This window comes from Schistocerca gregaria, unplaced genomic scaffold (assembly GCF_023897955.1).
Source record: "Schistocerca gregaria isolate iqSchGreg1 unplaced genomic scaffold, iqSchGreg1.2 ptg001234l, whole genome shotgun sequence".
Lineage (NCBI taxonomy): Eukaryota > Metazoa > Arthropoda > Insecta > Orthoptera > Acrididae > Schistocerca > Schistocerca gregaria.
In genome coordinates, this window is record NW_026062553.1 from 26002 (window position 1) to 48691 (window position 22690).

Here is a 22690-nt window from a genome sequence, read left to right on the forward strand (position 1 = left end):
TTTTTCCGAGGTCCAGTGTCATGTAAGCAATGCTCAATCAAGAGAAAAACTAAACGCTCTGGATTATATCGAGTTCTGCACAAAAAAAAAAAATAAAAAATTAGAGTCAGTTTATGGACGACAATCCGACTGTTCTCACCGATCATATTCAAATAGATGACACTGCACTTGTTTCTTCTTCTGCAACTATAAGGGGATCTGTCACCATAGGTCCTGGCTGTGTGATACATCCCAATGCTTCTATTATTGCCGAGTTTCCTATCATTTTAGGGTCTGACAATATTGTTGAAGAGCAGGCTTTTATATATTCTGAATAGTATGAATTTTTTTTAATGAACTCGTATTGCACAGATCTAACATCATTTTGAGTAAGGGGCAGCCTAGAGAAAATGCCGCTATGCGCATTGGTAATTTGAATCTATTTGAAACTGATTGTTGTACGACTTTATGGAGAAAAAAATGATATAGCTTCCAATAAGTACTCACCCTTATTTTAGATGTCAAGAACGTCTGTGTTGGCGATATGAACACATTCGAATCCAAATGTTCGTTTTTTTTTTTAAATTTATTTACTTATTCTCTAATTGCGACTTTTTCATATAGCACGTTGTGAAGAATGCAATATAAAAAACATGAATTTGATTTCTTGTGGCGCACATATTAGAAATTTGGATATAGAATGCCAAACCGTCGTCTTTTCAAGAGGTCAAACGCTCAAAAAAATTCATCCTCTATGCATCAGTAATAGACTTGAAACGCATAAGTTGTATTTATACGCATTAAGAGAAATCATTTTCTAAGTCACACATTGAAACGTTTTCATGCGCTAAAAATATTATTTACATTTATTCTTCGTCTTCGTCTTCGTCTTCCATTTCATCTTGTTCTAGATCTTCTTCGTATATGTCGTCCTCTACCTCTTCTGTCATCCAATCGATTCTATTCTCGAGGTCAGAGAGGAGTTTGAACTTCCTGATTGCCTTTTCTCGCTCTTTTGGATCAGTGTCAGGATGAGGAATTCTGACATGAGAAGGACAGGACAGGGCGGAATCTTTTGCCAGCTTCTTGACGCGTTCCACAAAAGCTTGGTTGTTTTGTCGAAATTCAATATTGGCATCTACGTTTGCTGGTGAACTCGTGTTCGGATCACTGATCATAGAAATGACAGACAGGAGAATACTCTGGACGGTCTGAGTTGGTCTCCAGCGCTCAGAAGAATGTTCCCCTGACATCGGATCGTCACCGGGAGCATGTAGAATGCTGATGCATACACGGCCATCTTCATACACTACAAAGGGCACGAAAAAAAGTCAGACTTTGACATCACAGGAACTCTATGAACTCTGAACTTACCATTTGGATGCCAAAATTTACTTACAAACCTCATGGTGGGAGGTTGCATTGGAAAATCTATCCAAGCGTTCGAAAGGTAATCGATTAATATGGTTCCCTGTAGAAAAAACTGAGAGTCATATCATTACAATACCCGTAGGGAATTCCAAAATAGACTCGAAAATACCCTCTGCGCTTTAGTTGTACCAAATTTTCAAAAAAAAAAAAGTTTCGGTAGAATGTTAAAAGGAGCGCATAGAAACAACGTCAGAACCCTTTTTACGATGACGAAGTTTTTCATAACTAAACTACACAACTGTTTTCATATAAATGAGGAACAAAATTAGTGACATACTAAGGCGTGCCCTTAGGCCCCTCGATGTATACACGCCAAATAAATACGTTATCGGCCACCAGCTCTACATAGAGACCCTCTACAGGATCCTCCTTCATCTCTACACGTAAAAAAAGCAAGTGAGAAAGCACTGTTGAATATACGCGGGGCAAACACATCTCGTCACATACGTCGAAAATACTTGGTAAGCTGTGCAGAGGCCGCCATGATTTTGTCCCCTGTCTGCTGTATGACAAGAAATGAGCTGTAATATAATTACTTGGATTAGTAAATAAATATTTTAAAAAAAAAATTTCTCGCAAAAACCTTTTATTAAAAGCCTATGTCGGCCAAAAACTCTTTGCTCTTAATAATGTGGGTGGATCCTAAAATGATTTCATTTTTGAAGTTGGCTTCCATCAATTTGTATACCGTTCGTATTTCACTGTACGTCATTCCTCCTAAAATAAATACAACTGTCTTTGAATATTTGGAGAAGTTTTGACGATTTGTAGGAGAGCTTGAAGGTTTCTGACTCCATTGATTGGCTTTGGGCGCGAAGTTTTCCGCTTCGTCAATGGTTATTTTTGGGTAGAGATCAATTTTCAGTTTGTTGTTCGCAAGATCTTCAAGGATTGATTTGAGAACTGGAGTCCATCTCGACAGCTCATATTCAACTTCGGTTTTTCTCTTGACTTTGCTCTTGCTAGAAAAACCGGGAAAATTCAATAAACTTGACGTATTCTCATCAGGCGTCAAATTTCTGATATTTTTACACGAGCGCAGTTCGTCGCCACCAAAGTCGCCTAATTCCAGCAGTTCCTCCACCTCGCTTATCTTGAAGTTCTTTTTTTGAGCAAACAATAGGATCGTCTTCAACAGACTGCTTCTAGGAATGCTTCCATCATCCAACAAATACTTGAACTTTTCTGCCAGCTGGCTTAGCTTGACCGACTTACCGCTCGTATCGTGCCCAGTGGCTAGTGTCTGTTGAATTGCAGCGACCTCTGAAATTTTTCGAGACCTGAAGTCTCTCATCAACAAGTTGACGAGGTCCAAATGAGTAGAATATTTCGTACCTAGCTCCTTGTATTTCGGAAGTGTTCTCATCATGTCTGCAATGTTTCCCAAATTACTCGCATCCTGCTCCTGTTGCCCAATGTTGTTTGTCCTAATAAAATTGTTCACACTGGATACGAGCCATTGAATGACCTCCGCCATATGCTTGTGCCGAATGACGTAATACACGGGATCTCGCTCATCCAACAACGTTACTCTTTGTGTCTGCTCTCCCAAGCTGTTATAATATGTTTGCTTGAATTCGCTGTCAACAACCTCTTGGTCTAACAAATCCTCTATCATCGCTTGATAAGTGAACTCGTGCAGCAAAGGTGAGACGAGGTCGAAGGTACGGTCCAAAATTAGCAGTCGACATCCCGAGTCAGGTCTCTGCGACAAATTCTCAAAGGCCCTTCTGCAATATGTAGCCAGCTTAGACAAAGATGGCGAATGTCTGATTGTAGACGGCAACACATCTAGCACCGAAAAAACTGTCGCAATCCTTTCTGCCAACTCCCTCTGAAACGGATCTTTCACCTCCTCCATTGACTCGTCATAACACAGCACGAAACCCTCTCTCATGTCGAACTGGAAGATATGTGATTCCTGTGCCAAAAACTCCACGTTGACCTCTTTGAGTGCATGTATGTATGATGCTGCCTGCGTGTCCTTCAACGAGTAAAACACGTCCCTAGGTATTGTAGACGTTGTGTACACATAGCTCTTGGCATACCGAGGCGGTTTTGTCGAAAAATCCTCTATCAATGTCGAAAAACTCGATGCACAAGGTGACAAACTATCAAAGTGTTATTTTGTATGTGCGTAATCTTTGTGTATTTTGCTCAAAAACGTACAAATAAATCGCCGATAAATGCGGTAGTGCTTCTCTGTCCGAATCCTCTATACTGTCAACCAGACAAACACCCTCCATCAAAATGTCATACATCGATAATGCTACAGACAAATGTCAGCAATCCGGCAAACCATACAAATTAATGCTGCCGCGCCCTCAAACGATACCTGCTGAAAGTATCCTCATAGAGTGATAATCAACGACCAAAACATGCCACTCCTTCGAATTTTTATTTTTAAATATGCTCTCTATTAGAACTGAAGCAGTTTTTAGTCACGATGTAAGCGCGGCACAAACTAACCACAGCGCTTTACAAAGGGCATACAGCTCTTCGTCCTCGAGCGAAGAGAACTCTCGCTGAGGAAGTTTGGAGCCCCGCTGAGTGCTCCTTCCATCTTCTATTCTTCGCGGCAGTCTGGCGGGAACGCGTGTGTAGTACAAACTGAAAGATAACCACTACCGCAATCTTCAGCGCCAGAGCAAACCAAAGCGGTTAGTGAAAAACAGTGTCAACCAGAGTCCACAAACCACACAAGAACAAATAACGCCGTGATGGAAAAAAAATTGTACGGCCTCTAACCTCGACAACGCCGTATACACACGAATGCCTCTATTCAGTGCGCCGCTGTTACACTTACGCTCAGAACCTACAAACGGATATAAGATGTAGCAAAAAACAAAGCCTAAATGGCAGAACTGTTTCGACAATAAATACACAACATTCGAATGGTTTCTCGCGTACTTAGCGAGACAGGCACATAGCTCCTACTTCTCAGCAAAGCTTCTAACCGAAAAAAATCGAACAAGCCAAATCTCACCTTCAAACGTGAAACGTATGGTTCAAAATAAAACACTATGCTAAAAATTTACGCGTATCCAAAAAAACGTACAATGCACACCTGAACATAAACGGTTTTGTTCTTTTCCTTCTTTACAATTTGAAAAACTCGTACGATGCCTTTGCAATTTCTTTCCACGAAATGGCTTACTTGTTGTCGTTGTCTTGCATAAATTCTGTGTATTCATCGAACTTATTGCCTATAATGTATTCTAGTAAGTCATCATCTATATCTTCGTTTTTTGCCGACTCATACTGACCATCTGGCTTATCCCCAGATGCATTGATGTCTAAGTGCTGTCCTCTGGCATTTCTTGTATTTTTAGGCCGCTTGAAATACTTGCCGAAGTATTCAATCCCCATTTCATTTTCTCTTATCTTTTCTCTCTGTAGGATTTCCCGCCCTCTGGTGATATATTGGTGCTCAAAAATGTCATCATCTTCGAACACCTCCCATCTTCCGCAGGTGAGGACATAGCAGACCTTGTTCCACACATTCAGTAAAGTAAATATAGAAATGAACAAAATCAAACAAGGGAAGATAATGTTAAAATTGATGCCAAAAAGAATCATACTATTCATGCCCCCCATAACTCGTATAAATGCTGGTGACATGTTTTCAACCCCAGTCAGGTACATCGAGTTGATTACGATAGGAACTGCAATGCGACATGCATAAGATGCGCTGAAGAGCAAAGAATAGATGTCGGTCTGTCGATATGGCAAAAGTTGGTACCAATTGAAAAGTTTGATTCTAGTCATTGAATGATAAATGCACAGCGCATTATAGATCAAAATGAGCGTGAATATGAGCTGTAGTAGAACTGTGCTTATGGGGCGAAGTGCCTCCCATAAAAGCAAATAGTATAACGAAAAAGTAGGCCTATTCATTTTAAGAAGGGACGAAATAAACATGGTCACTTCACTCCACAAAGCCACAGCACTCAAGAAGGTAAAAACGATAGCAGCTCCTTTCCATATCCATTCGACCATGTACTTCCAGTATAACCATTCTACAAAACTAACCACTCTGTCCAAAAACTTCGAACATTTCTTTAAATCGCGATCAGGATTTTGCAACGTCCACGGAATTCTGCAGTTTTCTTGTCGTTGCGCCCTACTTTCTATCACATCCTGGAGCATAAATGCCTGTTCCACGTTTTTATTGAAAAGGGACTCGTTCGTAATGTATTCATGGGAGGTCTTGATCAATTTATCATGAAGTTTGACGAGGTACGGATAGGTGATCCGTGGACTCGTTTCCGTTGTTTCAATGCTATAATAATCTTCCGGGCATTTTTCTAAAATGACCAAGAAATATTCGTAGAGGTCGTCAGATGGCATTATAGAATTCTGTACCTTTTTGATGAGGTAAAGATTGTCTTGAAGCTTTTTATAGGATTTTCCGTAGCGCTCGTAGAGTCGCCCAACTGTGAACAAGTGATAAGATAATCGCCGATTAAGGTTGGACAAATTCCAACATAATTGTGGTACTTGGACAAACCCCAGGCCCATCAAGCAAACTATTAGGAAAAGGCACCAAGAGTTGGACATGACCATCACAATATCGATAAAATACGAAAGTTTGAAGTTCGGCGTTGTAAAGTAGACAAAAATAAGCAAAAGGCATCCCAATACAAAAGCTATAAGATAGAAAATTATATTGTCTTTTATAGCCATCTTGCATTTTCTCAAGCACGTAAATTCGGCGCAAGATATATAAGACATCATGAATGGGTAGAGGATCCTGGCGTAAAGAAAAGTTAAAAGAAGGCATTAGATTTATTTTTACGTGAAGGAATAGCTCAGGTACGCCTCCTTTAAAATGACTATTCAAGAACTGCATAAAAACGTACCATGTTCCAAAAAAAATGGCCCAATAAATAATGGTAAACAAGATGTAAAGAACATCGAGATCTACGTAATTGACAGGAAGTAGAGGGTTGCATTCCTTGACGGGATCCGGGTGATCAGGATCACCTACATAACTGCAAACACAGGCTTGGTAATAAGACTGAGAGGAGTGCCAATCCGTCCAAGTTTTTAGTACGTAGCTTAAAGAAAAATTGAGACTTGTGCGTGTGTCGTACCATAGAAGCGTCGATAGGTGCAAATGCTAGCGTCGATACTGCTAATAGCCATCCTATAAATATAATGACATAGCAAAATGTTGATTTACTTCTAAAAGACGCAAACTTGAACATCAGAAAGCAAGTAAAAGCAAAGACGAAAAACACTTCTATTACCATAGACAGGGCAGATGCACCGATGCCATTAGCCTTGAAAATGATGTATTGATCTGCGTTCTTGCACCGGATGACCATGATTGCAAATAGTATCTCTCAGATTTATAAGGCTGAAATGTGTCAGTTGAGCAAAGACCAAAAAAATAAACCACCGAATATACAATCGTGTAAGTATTTATGTATGCTTAGGGCTTTGAAAAGCTGAATTAGCAGTCATTCAGCTTATAACGCGCGGTGAGGTGGGTAATTACACTAAGCAACAATTTCTACAATGCAAACATATTTAGAGTATGCCTTCTGTGCTTATGTGCAAGAGTGTTAAATAATTTGTTTCTGATTTTCAATGCAAATATTCTACAACATTCAAAAATTGGTGTTTACAGATATTAATTTACGGCTCTACCTACTCTTTATTGCGCTTTATATTGTCTAACCTTCAAAAATTTTGTCACTACATCACACAAATGAGTGGCTGTTGGGTATTGCTGTATAAAGTTCAATCACAGCAACATTAAATCGGTCTGCAAACATAAAGTCTCATATTGCAAGGAGTTATTCTATATATTGATATGTAAAAATTACCATAATTCTATAAGTGTAGCCCATGTAGCATAGATGGTAATGCACCAGTCTAATAAGCTGGATATCGTAGGTTCGAGCCCTACCGTGGGCATTTTTTTTCGACCGTATTAATGGTCTGTGAATAAACACACAATATTTTTAGAACATTTTTTTTGTAGACTCATCATTTTGCAGATATAGCTGTTCCAAGAGCACTGTTGCCAGAGCGGATTCGGGCGACACGCATGTTGCGAATAGCTTTGTACGATAGCATTTTTTTCTCGCAAATGGCGTCAATTTGCGAAATTGCGCACCGAATTTCAGAAGAATGAACGCGTGCTCTTCTTGAAATTGAGTTTGCCTTGCGCGAAATATCGCCTAACACAACGGCCTATTTGAGCGATGGATGTTTTGAAAGAAAGCTGCCGAGACAAAGGTCTTTGATGCGCCAAATATTTTTTTTTTTGTTTTTCAATTTCGGCTCTACCATCTTATCGTGGTTTTAGATGGAGTTGCTTGAACCTCAAGTAAATAAGGTTCACCGGAATTCTAAGTCTGGGGGAAAGGCTGCCAAGAAAGCCGCTGCCAGAAAGAAGAAGAGAGGGATTGATGTTGAACAAACTAAAAATGCACAGAACAATCCCAAGGTGCGTGGTTTGGTTCGACGCTTATGATAGATAGATGTGTACATATGCGCCTTGACATTTTGGTTTTATCTGGGCCGGTTTAGAATGTTGAGGTGTTCCGATTTTTTTCTCCGGTATTAACAATTTTGTGCTTTTTGGATCTCCCTCCTCGTTTGTACCGCGCAGGCATTTGGATTTAGTTCGTCAAGGCGCGCATATCGCCAATCGAAGAGGACGCTTGATTTAGAGCACCGAAGAATTAGTGCGCCGTTAATCAATCGCGCGCCGCAAGAACCGCCGCCTTACATAGTGGCTGTGCAAGGCCCTCCTGGAGTTGGAAAGACCACATTGATTCAGTCTTTGGTGAAGCATTATGCAAAGAAAAATATCAAGGAGGTCAAGGGTCCTATTACGGTGGTGAGTAGCAAGCAGCGTCGACATTGTCTCTTCGAAGTACCCAACGATCTATGCGCTATGATTGACATTGCGAAGATTGCAGATCTCGTGATCTTACTTATTGATGCTGCATACGGCTTCGAGATGGAGACGTTTGAGTTCATCAACATTCTTCAGACGCATGGCTTTCCGAAAGTTATGGGCGTGCTTAATCATTTAGACACATTTAAGAAATTGAAACAGCTCAGAGAAGTCAAAAAGAAGTTGAATCACCGATTTGCTGCCGAACTTTATGATGGAGCCAAGTTATTTTATCTGTCTGGTTTTGTTCACGGTCGTTATCCGAAGCGAGATATATTGAATTTGTCCAGATATATTAGTTTACAGAAGTATCGCCCCCTTATTTGGAGGAATACCTATCCGTATGTGCTTGTGGATCGGATTATGGACGCAACAGACTTAGAGACAGTTCGGAAGAACAAACTTGTTGATCGAAAAGTTTATTTTTATGGATACATACACGGCGCTAACCTTAAGTTGGGCATGAAGATTCACATTCCTGGAATGGACGATTTCGATATCAAGAGCGTTCAAGTTCTGGACGATCCTTGTCCCCGTCCCAAGTCAAAGAAGGTGAAGACGCACCTCTCGGACAAGGAGAAGCTGATTTACGCGCCGATGTCTGATTTGGGCATGGTTTTGTACGACGAGCATGCTACGTACATTGAGATGGATAGGAATCCAGTTTACAAGAAGGTGGGTACAGGAGAGGATGCAGTTGATGTCCCCAAAGGTGGAGAAGGAGAAAAGATGGTGAGAGATCTTCACGACCGGCCAGAGACGATCGATGACGCGTTGAATCAGGCAGAATTGCGCTTGCTTCCTGGATCTGCTTCTTTGAAGTGTGAAGAGCTTGAATCAAATAATGTTGGTCCTACGGAGGCGTCTTGCGACCGAGCTGATGGCAGCAGACGTCGAGCTGCGAATTTTGGCGACGAACATGATGCTGAAGATGGCGACAACCTTCAATTTGCCGACTCTCTATCTGAGAGTGACTTCGAGGATGACGTGGTGAAGAGTGACCTCAGATGGAAAGAGAATTTGGTCGAGAAGGCGGTTTCTCGTTTTGAGAGGCAAGTTGATTTATCCAAGGTTGTTTATATGGAAGATGAGTCTGACGCCAAGAAGGCTGACTTTTTAGACGAAGATGGTTTATTGGTTCGGGTTGGCAGCGCCCACGGGGAAGAGGTTGAGTCGTGCAAGTTGGATTTGTTCGATGGCGACGAGAAGGTTTCTTTGGCGGATGACTTGAAATCTCGGTTTGTTGGGAGAGATTTTGCGTTTGTAAATACGGAGGAGGGAAAGAGTGGCCTGGACTTGGATCCGATGAACGACGCACCCCTGTATGGTGACTGGGAAGAGGTGAACGACACGTGTGACGAGGAGGAAGAGGAAGAAGAAGGAGGTGAGTGTGAGGAAGAAGAGGAAGACGAGACAGGGGAGAGCGATGAGGAGGACGATGAGGAGGAATATGAGGAGGAGGAAGACGGTGTAGGCAAGAGTGACGAGGAGGAGGAAGAGGAAGGAGAGAGTGAAGAGGAGGAGGAAGAAGAAGTTGACTGGGCGAAGTTGAAGGCAGAGCAGAAGCGTCGATTTGACGATGCCTACGATCAAATTAAGGTATTTGGCGGTTCCATGGACGATTTACCTGCGCTTCATGACGAAAATGATGAATGCTTCAAAGACAGTGGTACCAAGAAAGAGAAGAAGAAAAAGGAGAAAGAAATGGATTATTATACAGAAACCAAAATGGCTTTGGAGACACAACACCAACGGAATATGGAAGCATTTGCGCATTTACCTCTTGAGGAGAGATGTTTATATGAAGGATATCGAGCAGGTCTATATGTGAGAATTGAGATTGATTGTGTTCCTATGGAGTTTATTGATTACTTTGATCCTCGGTATCCAGTGATTATAGGTGGTTTACAGTCTAATGAGACCACCCTTGGAATGCTTCAGGCTAAGATTAAGAAGCATCGTTGGCACAATAGGCTGTTAAAGACGAATGACCCGTTAGTTTTTTCTGTAGGTTGGCGTCGTTTTCAATCTTTGCCCGTATATTCCATACAAGATTTGAATGGTCGAAATCGCATGTTGAAATATACGCCGGAGCACATGCATTGCCTGGCTACCTTTTATGGTCCATTCGTGCCGCCCAACACTGGGCTGATTGCCTTCCAGAACCTTAGCGATAGGGCAGATCATTTTCGCGTTGCGGCCAATGGTGTTGTGATCGAGTTGGACAAGAAATTCGAGATCGTCAAGAAGCTCAAATTGCTTGGAACGCCACGAAAGATACTCGGTCACCACGCACACATCGTTGGCATGTTCAATTCGCCTCTTGAGGTTGCGAAATTCACTGGATCTGCTATCAAGACAGTATCTGGGATTCGTGGACAAGTGAAAAAGCCACTTTTGGACATCAAGGGCGGTTTTCAAGCTGCATTCGAAGACAAAATTCTCATGTCTGATCTTGTATTTCTTCGCACTTGGTATCCCGTTAAACCCAGGGAATTTTATTATCCTCTGCAAACTCTGTTGCTGTCTCAGAAAAATTCGTGGAGAGGTATGAGAACTGTCGGCCAATTGAGGTCCGAGAAGGGCTTGTCCGCCCCTCGAAAATCGGGCTCTGCTTATCGTCCTATTGACGAACGTCCTGAAACACGTCTCTTCGCAAAGTTCATCATCCCTAAAAGGCTGGAATCTGCACTTCCATTCAAGCTCTCCTGCGCCACTGCCTCCGAGCGCTCCAAGCCTACACCCAAATCCTCCCTGGACGAGAAGCGAGCTCGCCTTCGACTCGTCGATCCGGACGAGAAGCGGCGCACTGATCTCATCAGGGATCTCTCGATACTCAAGGAACACCGAGAGGCAAAACTAGCCCTCAAAAACAAAGAAAAGCAGGAGGCATTTTTATCTCGAAAGAAAGAAGAAGAAAATCGTCGAATTCAACATATGAAGAAACACAACAAGCGAATTTGGAGGATGCAAGGCAAATCGACAACTTCCAAAAAACGAAAGCTTGAATATTAAAAAACAGCGTCATGTAAAGAATCCAATTTTCCGTCGTATGTCTGCGCTCTCAGATCCATAATCTGTTCTGACAAGCTGCGCTTTTTTTTTTTTTCACCGGCTCTTTTGTACGCCAATTTTTTTCACCGTCTGTCAATTTTCGCGATTGTCTTGTTCATGTTTGGTCTAGACTCCCCCATGCTTAGATTCGAAACACCAACAGCCACTTCCGAGAACCAAGCCAAGTCTCAGCCCTCTTCTTCTCAGTCGACGTCTCAGAATCTCACATACGAACAACTCGATCCGCAGACCAAAAAACTAGTGGAAGAGATTCAGTATCCTTTTTGTGTTATTCTTGTTCAAAACATGTGCAACGGGACTTTATTGCCTTGACCAATGGTTGCACCTATCCAGAAAGACACTGAGCAGCGAGCGGCTCATTAATGAGGAGATTTCCCAAAGAACGACGGAGCCGATTGACCGGATTTCTGAAGACAGCCAGCTTTTATCAGAAGTAAGTCATTTTTTTGTTTGTATTCTCTTTCTTACAAAAATGTTTTTCGCTCCTCTTTAGAAGCTAGAAACGCTATTAGGGACCGTTCAACAAGACAATCGAGAGGCAGTCACGCTCAAGAAGCAGTTTTCTGCGCTACTTCGAAATGCAGACACCTTGTTACGTTTCGTCGAATGCACACTGAATATAGGAAATGCTCTGGATGCCAGAAAGAGCCTACTTGGCAACTACCAGCTGCCCTCAAAGTTCGTGTAAACTTCTTTATTTTTTATAGTGCCCAATCACAAATCTATAACTCTTTTTGTGTACGCGAAATGACAGATATTTTCAAGACCTGGTCGAGACCTTCGAGAATCGCGTGTTAGAATATCGACAGACCATAGAGGCGATCGAGCGATTCATAGAAACCAATACCAACGGAAATGCATATACGCCTGCGAGTACGTCTGACGTTTCGGCCGTTAATACCTTCAATTTTCAAGAAAATTCACTTTTTTTTTTTAAAGTGATTCGAGAGACCATGCAATCTCAAATGGAGTATTTTGTGGCTATGGCAAGTCAGGTCGCAAACTTGGGTGAGAACTTGCAGAATCTTCAAGAGAAAATTTTGAGTAGTCAGGCGAATCGAGGCGAATTTGAGAATTTATTTTTGGACCCTTACGCGCCGAAAGTCGAAGACAAATTTTCTCAGTCTCTACTGAGTGCGTATCCAGTGCCACAGGCACCGCCAGGTCAAGTGGCTACGCCAACACCCATCATTCCGGTGACGCCTAAAACAGGATTTGAACCTGCATCCGCTCAACAGACAATGTTTGGCAGTCCATTCGGCTCGGCAGCTTCACCTAAAACAGGCTTTGGTTTTGGGACGAATTTCTCCCCTGGTGGATTTGGCAGTACAATGCCATCCGGATTTGGCAGCAGTACAACGCCGTCTACAACCGGGTTTGGCAGCAATACAGCGCCATCTACAACCGGGTTTGGTAGTGGCACGGCATCCTCTGGGTTCAACGCATCTTCTCCGTTTTTCAGTACGACACAACCACCTTCTTTCAGTGGCACTGCAAATCAACCGTCCACCGGGTTTGGTAGTGCAACGCCTTCTTTCGGCAGTACAACACAATTTACTGGGTTTGGCAGTGGCACAGCACAATCATCTTCTTTTAGCACCCCTAAACCTCTATCTTCAGGTTTTGGTACAACTACGCAGCCTTCTACTGGCTTCGGTACGACCACGCAGCCTTCTACTGGCTTCGGCACGACCACGCAGCCTTCTGGCTTCGGCACGACCACGCAGCCTTCTGGCTTCGGCACGACCACGCAGCCCTCTACTGGCTTCGGCACGACCACGCAGCCCTCTACTGGCTTCGGCACGACCACACAGTCCCCTACTGGCTTTGGTACAACCACACAGTCCCCTACTGGCTTCGGTATGACTACACAATCTTCTACTGGCTTCGGCAATACATCTTCTGGCTTCGGCAATACACCTTCTGGCTTCGGCACGACTACACAGCCCTCTACTGGCTTCGGCACAACGTCATCTTCTGGCTTCAGCACGACTACGCAGCCTTCTACCGGCTTCGGCACGACTACGCAATCCTCTGGTTTTGGTGCAACGCGTTCACCATCAAGCTTCGGTACAACAACTCAACCATCTATCGGCTTCGGCGCACCATCGTCCTCTGGCTTCGGTACAACGCAACCATCCTCTGGCTTTGGTACAACACAGCCGTCTATTGGATTTGGTATAACTCAGCCATCCTCTGGCTTTGGTACGACTCAGCCATCCTCTGGCTTTGGTACGACTCAGCCGTCCTCTGGCTTTGGTACGACTCAGCCATCCTCTGGCTTCGGTGCAACAACCTCGTATTCCGGCTTCGGTGCAACAACACCGTCTTCTGGCTTCGGTGCAACAACACCGTCTTCCGGCTTCAGTAGCGGCAAGACTCCCTTTTCTGGATTCGGCGGTTCTTCACTATCTCCCACAGGTTTTGGCAGCAGTACAACGCCATCTTTTGGCAGCAATGCAAACCAACCTTCTACCGGGTTTAGTGGTGGTCTAAAACCCTTCTCTGGCTTCGGTAGCGGTACAACACTCGGCTTCGGTAGTAGTACAACCCCGTCGCTCTCTGGATTTAGCAGCCAGCCATCTTCCTCTCCAGGTTTCGGTGGTACAGCGCCCTTTGGCAGCACAAACCAACCATCTTCTGGCTTCGGTAGTGGGACCCCGTCCTTTGGCAGCGGCTCGCCACAAACATCACAAACTCCCGGATTTGGTACTACACAGCCCGTCGGATTTGGAAGCAATACGACATTCTCATCTAACCCATCTAACACACAATTCAGTGCCTTTAAAAAATAACTTTTCCTTACACACACACCGTATACATTTCAAGACCTCAGGATCATGCTCAAATGCCCCGGATTTTGTCATACAGATTGTATCTGCCTGTACAAAAACTTTTCAAGTAGGACTAACAGTTCTCGTGAAACAGTTGTCCCTTCCACTGCTATCAACTAAGCACACACATTCTCCGTGGGAATGCATGACCTAACCAACATCGCAGATCAGACATGCGAATCCAATCAAAATTTAATCTAAAATCAAACCTGACCTCAAATATTCGGTAAATCGATCAAAGTCTTCACCTGCCAACTGAACTGTCGTAGTGTCTAGAGTTGGATAAGTGATTTTCGTGTTTGTTCTAACAGCCGCTTCAACAAACACCCTTCCGAACCGACTTTTCAATAGAGGGGTTAACAAAAATTCTTCTCTTTAACACTACACATTCCATGGTATTCTTACGTACTTCGGCGTATATGAGCAACACCCTTCTACTCCGACCACGATACATATATTTTTTTTTGTTAATTTGGCAGCAAGTACAAACGGCTTGGGCTTGTACATCTCTGCCATCACACCCGCCATAAAATACGCTAATTCATTCAATATCGCAGGATGATTGAGATATTCTGATTCGCTGATATCATTCAAAAATGCATATTGGTAATTTTCAGACTTCGAAAATTGACGTCTTTGTATAATGCTTTGCACCTGTTTGACAACAGCCTTTTTGTCCTCAATAGCCCTTTCAATGCCTTTTTCCAACATGCTGATTCCTCGATTGGATACACTGTAATATGCACTCCAAAAACCATTCAACTCCTTTTCTTCGTCACCTTCACTGCATCTTTCTCCAGACCCAAGTAATGCAGTCATCCCATACACAGCATCAAATGCTGAGACTTCTCTGTCATGAGAAGGGTTCTTCAAAAAACTAGGATAATAGTATGGGCCAACATTGAATTCTGGTGTATATTTTTCTAGCACCTCTGGGAGCATTTTTTTAAATTTTTTTTTCATCGCCAAATACCTTTGTTTGCATTCTTCCAGAGGTAGGCCCATCTTCGCCATCCATCGGTCCAAATTGTTCCTCCCTTGCTGATTCCATATCCTCAGCTTCGTTGCAATCGACGGTGTATGACAAATACTTTCGTATAAACTCCAGTATCGATACAAAACAAATGTGTATTCGTTGTCAACGCACAAAATGCGATGCGGATGATCCCAATTTTTTTGAGTGGTAAACTCAGCTTCTTGTACGTTTTTGTTCAAAACTTCTTCTCGAAAAAATCGGAAATCCTCGCGATACCGTGTAAGATCAATGCGATAGTGTATGAACTGGTCTGTCAGCCCTAGTATTGAATACCAAAGTAGTTCATTCCTTGCCAATCCTAACTGAGAGGACAATGCATAAGCCAACCCAGAAGACGCAAATCCATGCGAAGGGGAACTACTGATGACTATCGGGCCTAACTTCTGTTCTAATTTCTTGTACCAATGTTTCTGAGATTCTTCGTCCGTATCTTCGCTCACCTCCATCTCTTCATCTGTTGATACCCCACTGCTACACGCCAATTCCCTTATTTCCTCTTCGTTTACGTCGCAAGACACACCCGTGTCTGTACTATCGTCTAACAGAAATACGCTCTGAGCATTTCTCACATTGGACGGATGATACGGACGATGACTGTCTACCACGTATATATACAAATTGCTGTGCTGATCCAAATGAAAGACTTCAAATAAGTCAACTGAACCTCCAACGTTGAACATGACAATCGATTTCAGATATTCATTGTCTTTCACCATCATCGTATATAAATCGGGCAATTCATCCAAACTGTACACAGGAACGACGGAAGTCTGAATGCTGTAGGCATTCAACACGAACTTTGCGTATACAATGTGTATATAGATAGTGTGAGTACAAGGACCATCCAAGGTGTGTTTTTTCCCTCAAGCAGCCGAGGTCCTCCACTCGTACCCAAATTATTCATATCGATTTCGAAACTGCCACGAATACGCTACATCCGACGCTCTGTGGCTTTTATACATACTTTAAATATTCGACACGCACAAACCGCATCGCAGTTTGGTCCCACGAATAGCATGACTGGCATGCTGTCCAAGGTCTCGGACTGAATAAACTCAAACAGTTTTACATACTCGGGTATGGGTATTCGCATATGTTGTGAATACGTGTCTATTAAAAAATGAACTTTGAACATCTCTTTTTTAATAACTGCCAAACCATTGTGATTTTCTGCTTCAACCATTTAGATTCAATCTCTATAACACTTCTGATGTATGCATAAGCCCAGCTATCGAGCACCCTATACTCCGGCCTCTCTGTCCTGCGTGCATCGAGTCGCGCCGACTTCGTGAACAAAACACAAATGCTCCATGACTATAACGACTATATGACCATCAATTGACGTACAGCCTGAAGGCTCGATTGCTCCAGACGGCACTCTGCGCTCGGAGAAAGACGTCCATATGTACGTCGCAAACTGGGGCCGTCACATCTAAAATCTTATATGTCCCCGCCGGCTCCCTCCTGATACATGTCTCTCCGTTCGCATTTATGCTTGACATGTACAACAAAAAAAATGAGTGTTGAGCAATTTTCGCCGCGTTTGTTATTTTCTAAATAGAACATCGTTTTGTTTCATAGCCGCTTTTTCTTTATAGGCCGCCAACTCGCTACTCAGTTCTTGCGATGTACCATCAATAAGACTACAAAACAGGGTGCCTGTCCAGTGAGTTAGGTCTTTTGTAAATGCGATTACTTCATTTCTTGTCAATGGTATCTTGCTTTCCGGACTATTCGGATCTACAATCCACCTGCTCAAACTCTCGTCTGAAATGTCTGGATTAGCCAGCTTTGAGATATGCAGGCTGAGAATCGATGGAAATGCCCTTTTCAGCAAATGAGGCCTTTCCTTGCTAATAGTGATCAATTTCCTCGCCAGATGTAATGCTTCGTTCAAATTTCCAGTTTCTAGACATGCAGATAGCCATAGAACATAATGGCTAGCATCGAGCTCCAACTGGTATTTTTTTCGCAATATCTTCACGTATTCCTGATACGCCATCGGGGCCTTACTTTCGCTGCACGAGTGCTTGATGCATTGTAAAAACTCAGATTCAGGGGGCCAGTTGTACCGTTCAAGCTGTTTTTGAAAAAATTTCTGAACGCCTTGATCCCCAAACGCCCTGAGAGCCCCAAGAGCCTTGGCGAGCAGCTTTCCCACTTCCAAGCTGGGCACTAGCTTACCCTCAACGATTTGATGGTACGTCGATACGACTGCCAAATAGTCCCGCTGATCGGAGTAAAACGACATTAGTATCTCGAATGTATGTATGGTCGGCGAACTACTGGCTTTTTTCAATTTATCAAGAACTCTTGATATTCCGTTGCTGTTCCTTTGTACGAGGTACAGTTTCAGGCCCATGTTATAGAATGCGGTGGTTCTTTGTTGATTTTCCAATTTCAAGTATATTTGTTCTGCTTTGAGAGGGTTTTGTTGGACCCAAAATTCCAGAAGCCCTATCCATATGTGTTCGCCTACTTGAGTTGGTTGGTTTAGCAGTCTTTCGGTCCATTTCAAGGCATTGTCCACGTCGAATCTAGAGGCGTCAAACAGTGCAATTTCCCCGCAAACTTTCATACTTGGCCGCAAATCGTACTGCTTCATTTCTTCTAAAACTTCGTACAATAAGCACGCGTTCCTCAGCTGTATAGCGCCCAACATAATCGATTCGAACATAGCCCGCGTAGGCGTTAGATGTGTGCTTTTGCGCAGCTGTTTCAGCGTCTCTCTGGCTAGCTTCAGATTCCCGCTTCTTGAATGCACGGCAATTACTTTTTCGTATTCCTCGATTTTTGGCTCTATCCAATCTGTTTGTTCTAATTTGGCCAGCAGATTCGGAGAAACTGCTTCTGGAGTTTTGGAACGATCTTTCGCCATGGTTTGGATCTGTTCAAATGGCAACGCGTTTACTTCGCCTAAGCCCCTTATCAAATAATTGTACAAACTCAGTGATTCATTTGTGAGACCCTCTAACAAGAAGCTCTCGATGGCGCGATAGCATGTGGCCACGGTCGGTGTCCCGCCCCGTTCCTCCAACCTATAGAGCAGATGAATCACCTTTCGAGAAATGCCCAAATTTGAATAGACTTGAATCATTGCCTGAAGCACGATTTGTCCCTCCTTCCATCTCCCCTTTGCGCTCTCGTAGAACTCAGCTGCCTGAGTGTAATATCCGAGCTTGACCATCGACAGCAGGCGGTGTCTATTTGCCTCATATACCTGGCTTTGCGTAGCATCCTGAGACTCGCAAACCTTTTTCCAATTCTGGTCTACTTTTTCAAGATCGCCTACACACGAATACAACCGGATGAGCTGAATAAAAATGTCAATGTCGTCTTTGGTACATTCTTTCTCAAATCTTTCATAAATTGCCAATGCCTTAGTTGGCAGTCCTGCCTGACCAAGCGTCTCTAGAAGGCAATGAACACAGGAGGTATCCAGTTTCACGTTCCTCTGGACCATCTCATCATAGATTTCTAGTGTGAGCTTGAAATCTCTTGCCTTTTGACAGAGTCTAAGCTGATTCAGATACTTTTCGTTCAGCTGTGCACCTCTCTTCTCTAATGACGAACTTCGTTGCTCCTTCCCCAATTCGTCGACAAGTTGAGTCATCAGACTCTTGTCAATCTTCCCGGGAGTTCCGGAAAGAAGAAGCGCCATCTTGTTTACCAACTCTGCATCGGCAGCGGACTCGCTCGTGCGGACACAAAAATTCCTCCTAGACACCAGGTGACAGAATCCACTTCGGACGACGAGCAATCGCCGCTCGACTCGACGCCGCGTAAGCCCTCTGTTTAAGGTTTGGTCCCAGCCGACGTATTGATGGGACCGTGAGTGAATTCTGCATACAGATATTCCGGCATCTAGAACTTTCGAGAACGAGCCTTTAAGGTGACTCTTTGCGACCAACATTTTTCGATTCGCCTCTATTGGTCGAGTCAAAAGTGTCTATTTTTTTTTTGGTTAAAAAAATTTGGCGCCCTGTGCTTGGACGTTTGATTCAGAGGCTGGACATTTTCGAGCTGTTCCGAATGGCATCTTTGCCCGAACGCGTGCGAAACGTGAGGTAAGGGAATTCCATAAATGGTTGCGCACCGATCAATAAGAGATGAGGTTTTGAGTCGTCTGTTTTGGCGTTTGTACGGTTAGAATTTCTGTACCGTACAGAAATATTAAACAATTGATAGTTCTATGTATGACGTCAACCGCAGCATTCATCGTTTTGAATTTGGAAGGTCCCGTGGTGTCCAAGACGGCTCGTCAACGCGCATCTAGAATTGATAACTATAGAGTCGCTGGAACAGATGCCCGCCATGGCGTCAAAAAAAAAGAATTTTGGGGCGAGGGCGTAAGTGAGTCAAAGACGCTTTTTTTTTCGAACACGTGAGCAGGGGAAAGGACGCCCTTTGCCTTGCTTGTGGTCGAAGTCGGTCGGAGAGCCCAGGACATGGCAGAGGACATGCGACGTTGAACTCTGGTGTATGAGAGACCGCATCTCTAAGCAAAAGGGAAAAAAGTGAGCGAAAGGTAATTTTTGTGTATACAGAGAGAACATTTAAGGATGAGAGATCAAGAGAGAAAGAAGTGTCTTGTATGTTTAGACGTCCCGAATGACGCGGGCACGGCTGATTGACAACGATTGACGTCGCGTTTCTTAATAGGTTTTGTTTTACTCGAGTGCATTATTGACGTTGAATGCATCGAAACCGTCTTTAGACGTAATATGCGATTTTTTTGGCAAGTGTGGCATAGAGGTTGTTGTACGAATTATTTTTTGAACGTGATAGGGGACTAGGAGGAGAGCAGCGGGGTTCTGAGTATTAGTTTCATACAGAAGCTGGAAAAGGCTGATTTGGTCGAGTATTGGCGCAAATTAGTTCGAATAAACGCGGTGAGTTCGAGCGAATCGGTTAGCGCTAAAAAAGAGCATTCCGAAAACAAGCCCGTCTTCTATCAAGACATAAAACAAGAACATGTCATAGAATTGGTAGACGAGGTTATTGATTACCTTGCACTGTATCCGGAATTGCTTGGAAGTTTGGTGATTTTGGAGATTACAAATTATCGATCTCTTGTAATACCCACTGTATCTGAATACAGATTCGTACCGCTTTCTCCGTTGTTTGAGCCGTTTATGATTATGCCGAGTGGAGTTGTTCTGTCTAGTTCTGTTTCGTCGGCCGGTCATCAGGTGGATAGAGAAGCTGAGCATCATCATTGGCATTATCTTCTCAACCGCGCGCTTAAGCTCCCTGTGGCGCTGCAGCTGCCAGATGAGTGCGACGTGGCGTCTGCGGACATAGCCTTCATGAATTCCTCGACCTGTTTTGTAGGGTCCGGGAATTGGACGAGCGAAGAATCAATCAGATGCATGTTGGATGCGAAGGTTTTTGGTACGAACCGCGTTGTCTTGGTTCGAAACTTGTTTGACCTCAACTTGGACATGCGCCCCTTCTTGGATTCGGTTCTCTTCGTCGTAGACGAGAATGTGGTCGCCGTGAATGCCTCGATCGTCGATTCGTCGAACCCGAGTTTTACTCGGCTCGTCCAGGAATACGTGATGGGAGATTCTGGCTACGAGTTGATGGTCAACAACATGGAGCTCGTTAGGTATCTGAAGTATCGTAAGATCGAGGTGATTTCGGTTCCTGAAACGTTATTTTTCAGAAGTTTGGCGCTGTTGAGAATAGCGCCCAGGACCTTCTTGATCGCCGAGAACCAGCAGGAATTGGCTTCGTATTACAAAGAAAAATGTCCGAATATTGCTTATAGCATATGGTCTTACGAGGCTTGTTTTTTGCAAAATTTGGCGCATTCTGTCATATTCGAATCGCCAATTTGGAAAGTGGATGATCCCGTTGTCATGGAAGATGCGTCCTCTTTGGAGGAGGAGGAGCTGTCGAGGGTCTGTTACCCCATATGTCCTCGAGTAACGGACGACGAGAGTTGCAGACGTCGCCAGACAACCAACCGAATTTTAATGGTGGCGCCAATTGGATTCTGTTCTAATCAGCAAACGCTGGTCGACAATAACTTCGCAAGTCAGGAATCCGAATTAACCCCGGACGTGGTCGAACGTTTTGCTCTCTTAGAATTTGGTGCCTTATACCAGGCATTAGTCAGGGCAGGAATTCAAATTCAATTAGTTCGTAACGAGCGATTTTTCCACGCACCCGATTCCGTCTTTCCCAACAATTGGTTTTCTACGCATTCCGGCCGCGAAGCACCGCACGGAGTGTCTACTCTTGTCCTCTATCCGATGAAGGCCCCTTCTAGACGAGCAGAGCGCCGTCCACACATAGTTCGCTTCCTTCAGAGCCTCTATCCCAAAACGGTCGACTTGAGTTTCCACGAGCAAGATGACAAGTATCTGGAAGGCACGGGCGCTCTGGTCCTCGACCGAGTCAACAAGATCGCCTATAGCAGCCTCAGCAAGCGATCTGACAAGGAACTTGTGCTCAAGTGGTGCAAGACATTCGAATATGAACCGATAGTCTTCTCAGCCACTGAAGACGAGGGCCGTCCAATTTACCACACCAACACGATAATGTGGATTGGCACTTGCGTGGCTGTTGTCTGCCTCGACATGATCAAGGATCCCGGTGAACAAGAACTTGTTCGCAGCTCTTTGTCAGCACATCGAGAACTGATTGCTATCGCACCACCTCAAGTTGCTGCTTACTGTGGAAACGTGTTGGAGTTGTCTGGCGAATCCGGCCAGAAGATCCTGGTTATGTCCAAAAGCGCCTATGACGGATTCGGGGACACGATTCGGCAGTTCGAAAACCGCTCGTACAGAATCATAGCTGCTGAAATAGACAACATACAAAAATTTGGGGGCGGCGGCGCACGTTGTATGATCGCCGAACTGTTCTGACGAGAGAGTCTGTCTCGCTTCAGAGGATATCGCGCGCCGCGAGCTGCGCGCCTCGGGCTTACGGGGGGTGCCAGGAGCGGCCGCACATCGCACGCGCTCTCTCGCAGACTTCAGGCGTGCCCGAGTGTCAGCTCTGTAACTAATCGCGCAGGTCTTGGCGTCGCTTCTCCAAAAGAAACCGGATCCTCTGCCGGCCCTCCGCGCACAAGAGGAGACGAACCGGTCTCGGCTGGAACGGCCCTTGAAGGGAGCACGACTTTCAATTTTTTTTTTTTTTTGAGCTGCCATTTGTGTGTTGAGACGTTTTGACTGGAATGACTGTGCCTGTTTAAAAGCCATACCTACGCGTGAAGCGGCGCCGAAAAGAAGATTCAATACGAGAAACTGTACGCGCGATACGTTTTTTTCCGTGTTTGGGGCCTGCCACCTTCTATTTCTTGGACAGACGCGCTTAGACAATGCATCCGTACATTTTCCTAGTTTGGTACTGCGGCCAGGTGCCACACACACGATTGAGATAATGTTTCATGTAACGCTTCAG

At 44.1% G+C, this 22690-nt stretch overlaps 5 protein-coding genes, 1 long non-coding RNA gene and 1 other non-coding gene across 18 annotated transcripts; 5 read left to right on the top strand and 2 right to left on the bottom strand.

Moving 5' to 3' along the window:
• Positions 1-108: 108 nt before the first annotated feature.
• Positions 109-766, top strand: LOC126329992 (uncharacterized). Its single transcript, XR_007562639.1, has 4 exons — positions 109-316; positions 370-437; positions 498-545; positions 604-766. It is a non-coding gene; the product is annotated as an uncharacterized LOC126329992 (long non-coding RNA).
• Positions 597-7175, bottom strand: LOC126329989 (uncharacterized). Of its 12 annotated transcripts, XM_049996277.1 has the most exons (11): positions 6507-6983; positions 6273-6430; positions 4469-6163; positions 3904-4044; positions 3746-3835; positions 3580-3679; positions 1858-3521; positions 1688-1787; positions 1487-1527; positions 1354-1410; positions 597-1288 (listed from the first exon to the last, which is right to left on the bottom strand). In XM_049996277.1, exons 7-11 carry the CDS (start codon positions 1892-1894, stop codon positions 846-848), a joined length of 678 nt encoding a protein of 225 aa, XP_049852234.1. In that variant the 5' UTR covers positions 1895-3521; positions 3580-3679; positions 3746-3835; positions 3904-4044; positions 4469-6163; positions 6273-6430; positions 6507-6983; the 3' UTR covers positions 597-845. The 12 variants fall into 12 exon arrangements, 2 of the variants coding, with proteins under 2 accessions (XP_049852234.1, XP_049852233.1); XM_049996276.1 differs by having other exon boundaries at positions 1688-3521; positions 3746-4044; XR_007562635.1 differs by lacking the exons at positions 597-1288; positions 1354-1410 and adding an exon at positions 7070-7175 and having other exon boundaries at positions 1434-1527; positions 1688-3521; positions 6507-6772.
• An 87-nt stretch (positions 7176-7262) lies between these two features.
• Trnai-aau (transfer RNA isoleucine (anticodon AAU)) lies at positions 7263-7335 on the top strand. Its single transcript has one exon. It is a non-coding gene; the product is annotated as a tRNA-Ile (tRNA).
• On the top strand, positions 7293-11387 carry LOC126329994 (uncharacterized). Its single transcript, XM_049996280.1, has 2 exons — positions 7293-7870; positions 8036-11387. The coding sequence occupies exons 1-2, from the start codon at positions 7730-7732 to the stop codon at positions 11339-11341; spliced, it is 3447 nt and encodes a 1148-aa protein (XP_049852237.1). The 5' UTR covers positions 7293-7729; the 3' UTR covers positions 11342-11387.
• A 94-nt stretch (positions 11388-11481) lies between these two features.
• LOC126329995 (nuclear pore complex protein DDB_G0274915-like) lies at positions 11482-14989 on the top strand. Its single transcript, XM_049996281.1, has 5 exons — positions 11482-11655; positions 11735-11834; positions 11895-12079; positions 12156-12274; positions 12341-14989. Exons 1-5 carry the CDS (start codon positions 11498-11500, stop codon positions 14194-14196), a joined length of 2418 nt encoding a protein of 805 aa, XP_049852238.1. The 5' UTR covers positions 11482-11497; the 3' UTR covers positions 14197-14989.
• LOC126329996 (cell division control protein 45 homolog) lies at positions 14428-15990 on the bottom strand. Its single transcript, XM_049996282.1, has 2 exons — positions 14645-15990; positions 14428-14575 (listed from the first exon to the last, which is right to left on the bottom strand). The coding sequence occupies exons 1-2, from the start codon at positions 15988-15990 to the stop codon at positions 14428-14430; spliced, it is 1494 nt and encodes a 497-aa protein (XP_049852239.1).
• A 3839-nt stretch (positions 15991-19829) lies between these two features.
• LOC126329971 (uncharacterized) lies at positions 19830-22399 on the top strand. Its single transcript, XM_049996255.1, has 3 exons — positions 19830-19863; positions 19934-20032; positions 20107-22399. The coding sequence occupies exons 1-3, from the start codon at positions 19834-19836 to the stop codon at positions 22147-22149; spliced, it is 2172 nt and encodes a 723-aa protein (XP_049852212.1). The 5' UTR covers positions 19830-19833; the 3' UTR covers positions 22150-22399.
• The last annotated feature ends 291 nt before the right edge of the window (positions 22400-22690 follow it).

What these genes read in the sequence shown, in the direction of transcription:
- LOC126329996 (XM_049996282.1), bottom strand. Translation starts at nt 15,990, where the DNA reads ATGATGGTGAAAGACAATGAATATCTGAAATCGATTGTCATGTTCAAC. An exon ending in TGTTGCTCATATACGCCGAA is followed by an intron (nt 14,576 to 14,644) that starts GTACGTAAGAAT and finishes TCTATTGAAAAG; the next exon opens with TCGGTTCGGAAGGGTGTTTG.
- LOC126329995 (XM_049996281.1), top strand. Translation starts at nt 11,498, where the DNA reads ATGTTTGGTCTAGACTCCCCCATGCTTAGATTCGAAACACCAACAGCC. An exon ending in AACTACCAGCTGCCCTCAAA is followed by an intron (nt 12,080 to 12,155) that starts GTTCGTGTAAAC and finishes GCGAAATGACAG; the next exon opens with ATATTTTCAAGACCTGGTCG. An exon ending in AAATGCATATACGCCTGCGA is followed by an intron (nt 12,275 to 12,340) that starts GTACGTCTGACG and finishes TTTTTTTTAAAG; the next exon opens with TGATTCGAGAGACCATGCAA.
- LOC126329994 (XM_049996280.1), top strand. Translation starts at nt 7,730, where the DNA reads ATGGAGTTGCTTGAACCTCAAGTAAATAAGGTTCACCGGAATTCTAAG. An exon ending in ATGCACAGAACAATCCCAAG is followed by an intron (nt 7,871 to 8,035) that starts GTGCGTGGTTTG and finishes TGTACCGCGCAG; the next exon opens with GCATTTGGATTTAGTTCGTC.
- LOC126329989 (XM_049996276.1), bottom strand. Translation starts at nt 1,845, where the DNA reads ATGTGTTTGCCCCGCGTATATTCAACAGTGCTTTCTCACTTGCTTTTT. An exon ending in TATTTTGGAATTCCCTACGG is followed by an intron (nt 1,411 to 1,486) that starts GTATTGTAATGA and finishes ACGCTTGGATAG; the next exon opens with ATTTTCCAATGCAACCTCCC. An exon ending in TAAATTTTGGCATCCAAATG is followed by an intron (nt 1,289 to 1,353) that starts GTAAGTTCAGAG and finishes TGCCCTTTGTAG; the next exon opens with TGTATGAAGATGGCCGTGTA.
- LOC126329971 (XM_049996255.1), top strand. Translation starts at nt 19,834, where the DNA reads ATGAGAGATCAAGAGAGAAAGAAGTGTCTT. An exon ending in AAGAGAGAAAGAAGTGTCTT is followed by an intron (nt 19,864 to 19,933) that starts GTATGTTTAGAC and finishes GTTTCTTAATAG; the next exon opens with GTTTTGTTTTACTCGAGTGC. An exon ending in AGTGTGGCATAGAGGTTGTT is followed by an intron (nt 20,033 to 20,106) that starts GTACGAATTATT and finishes AGTTTCATACAG; the next exon opens with AAGCTGGAAAAGGCTGATTT.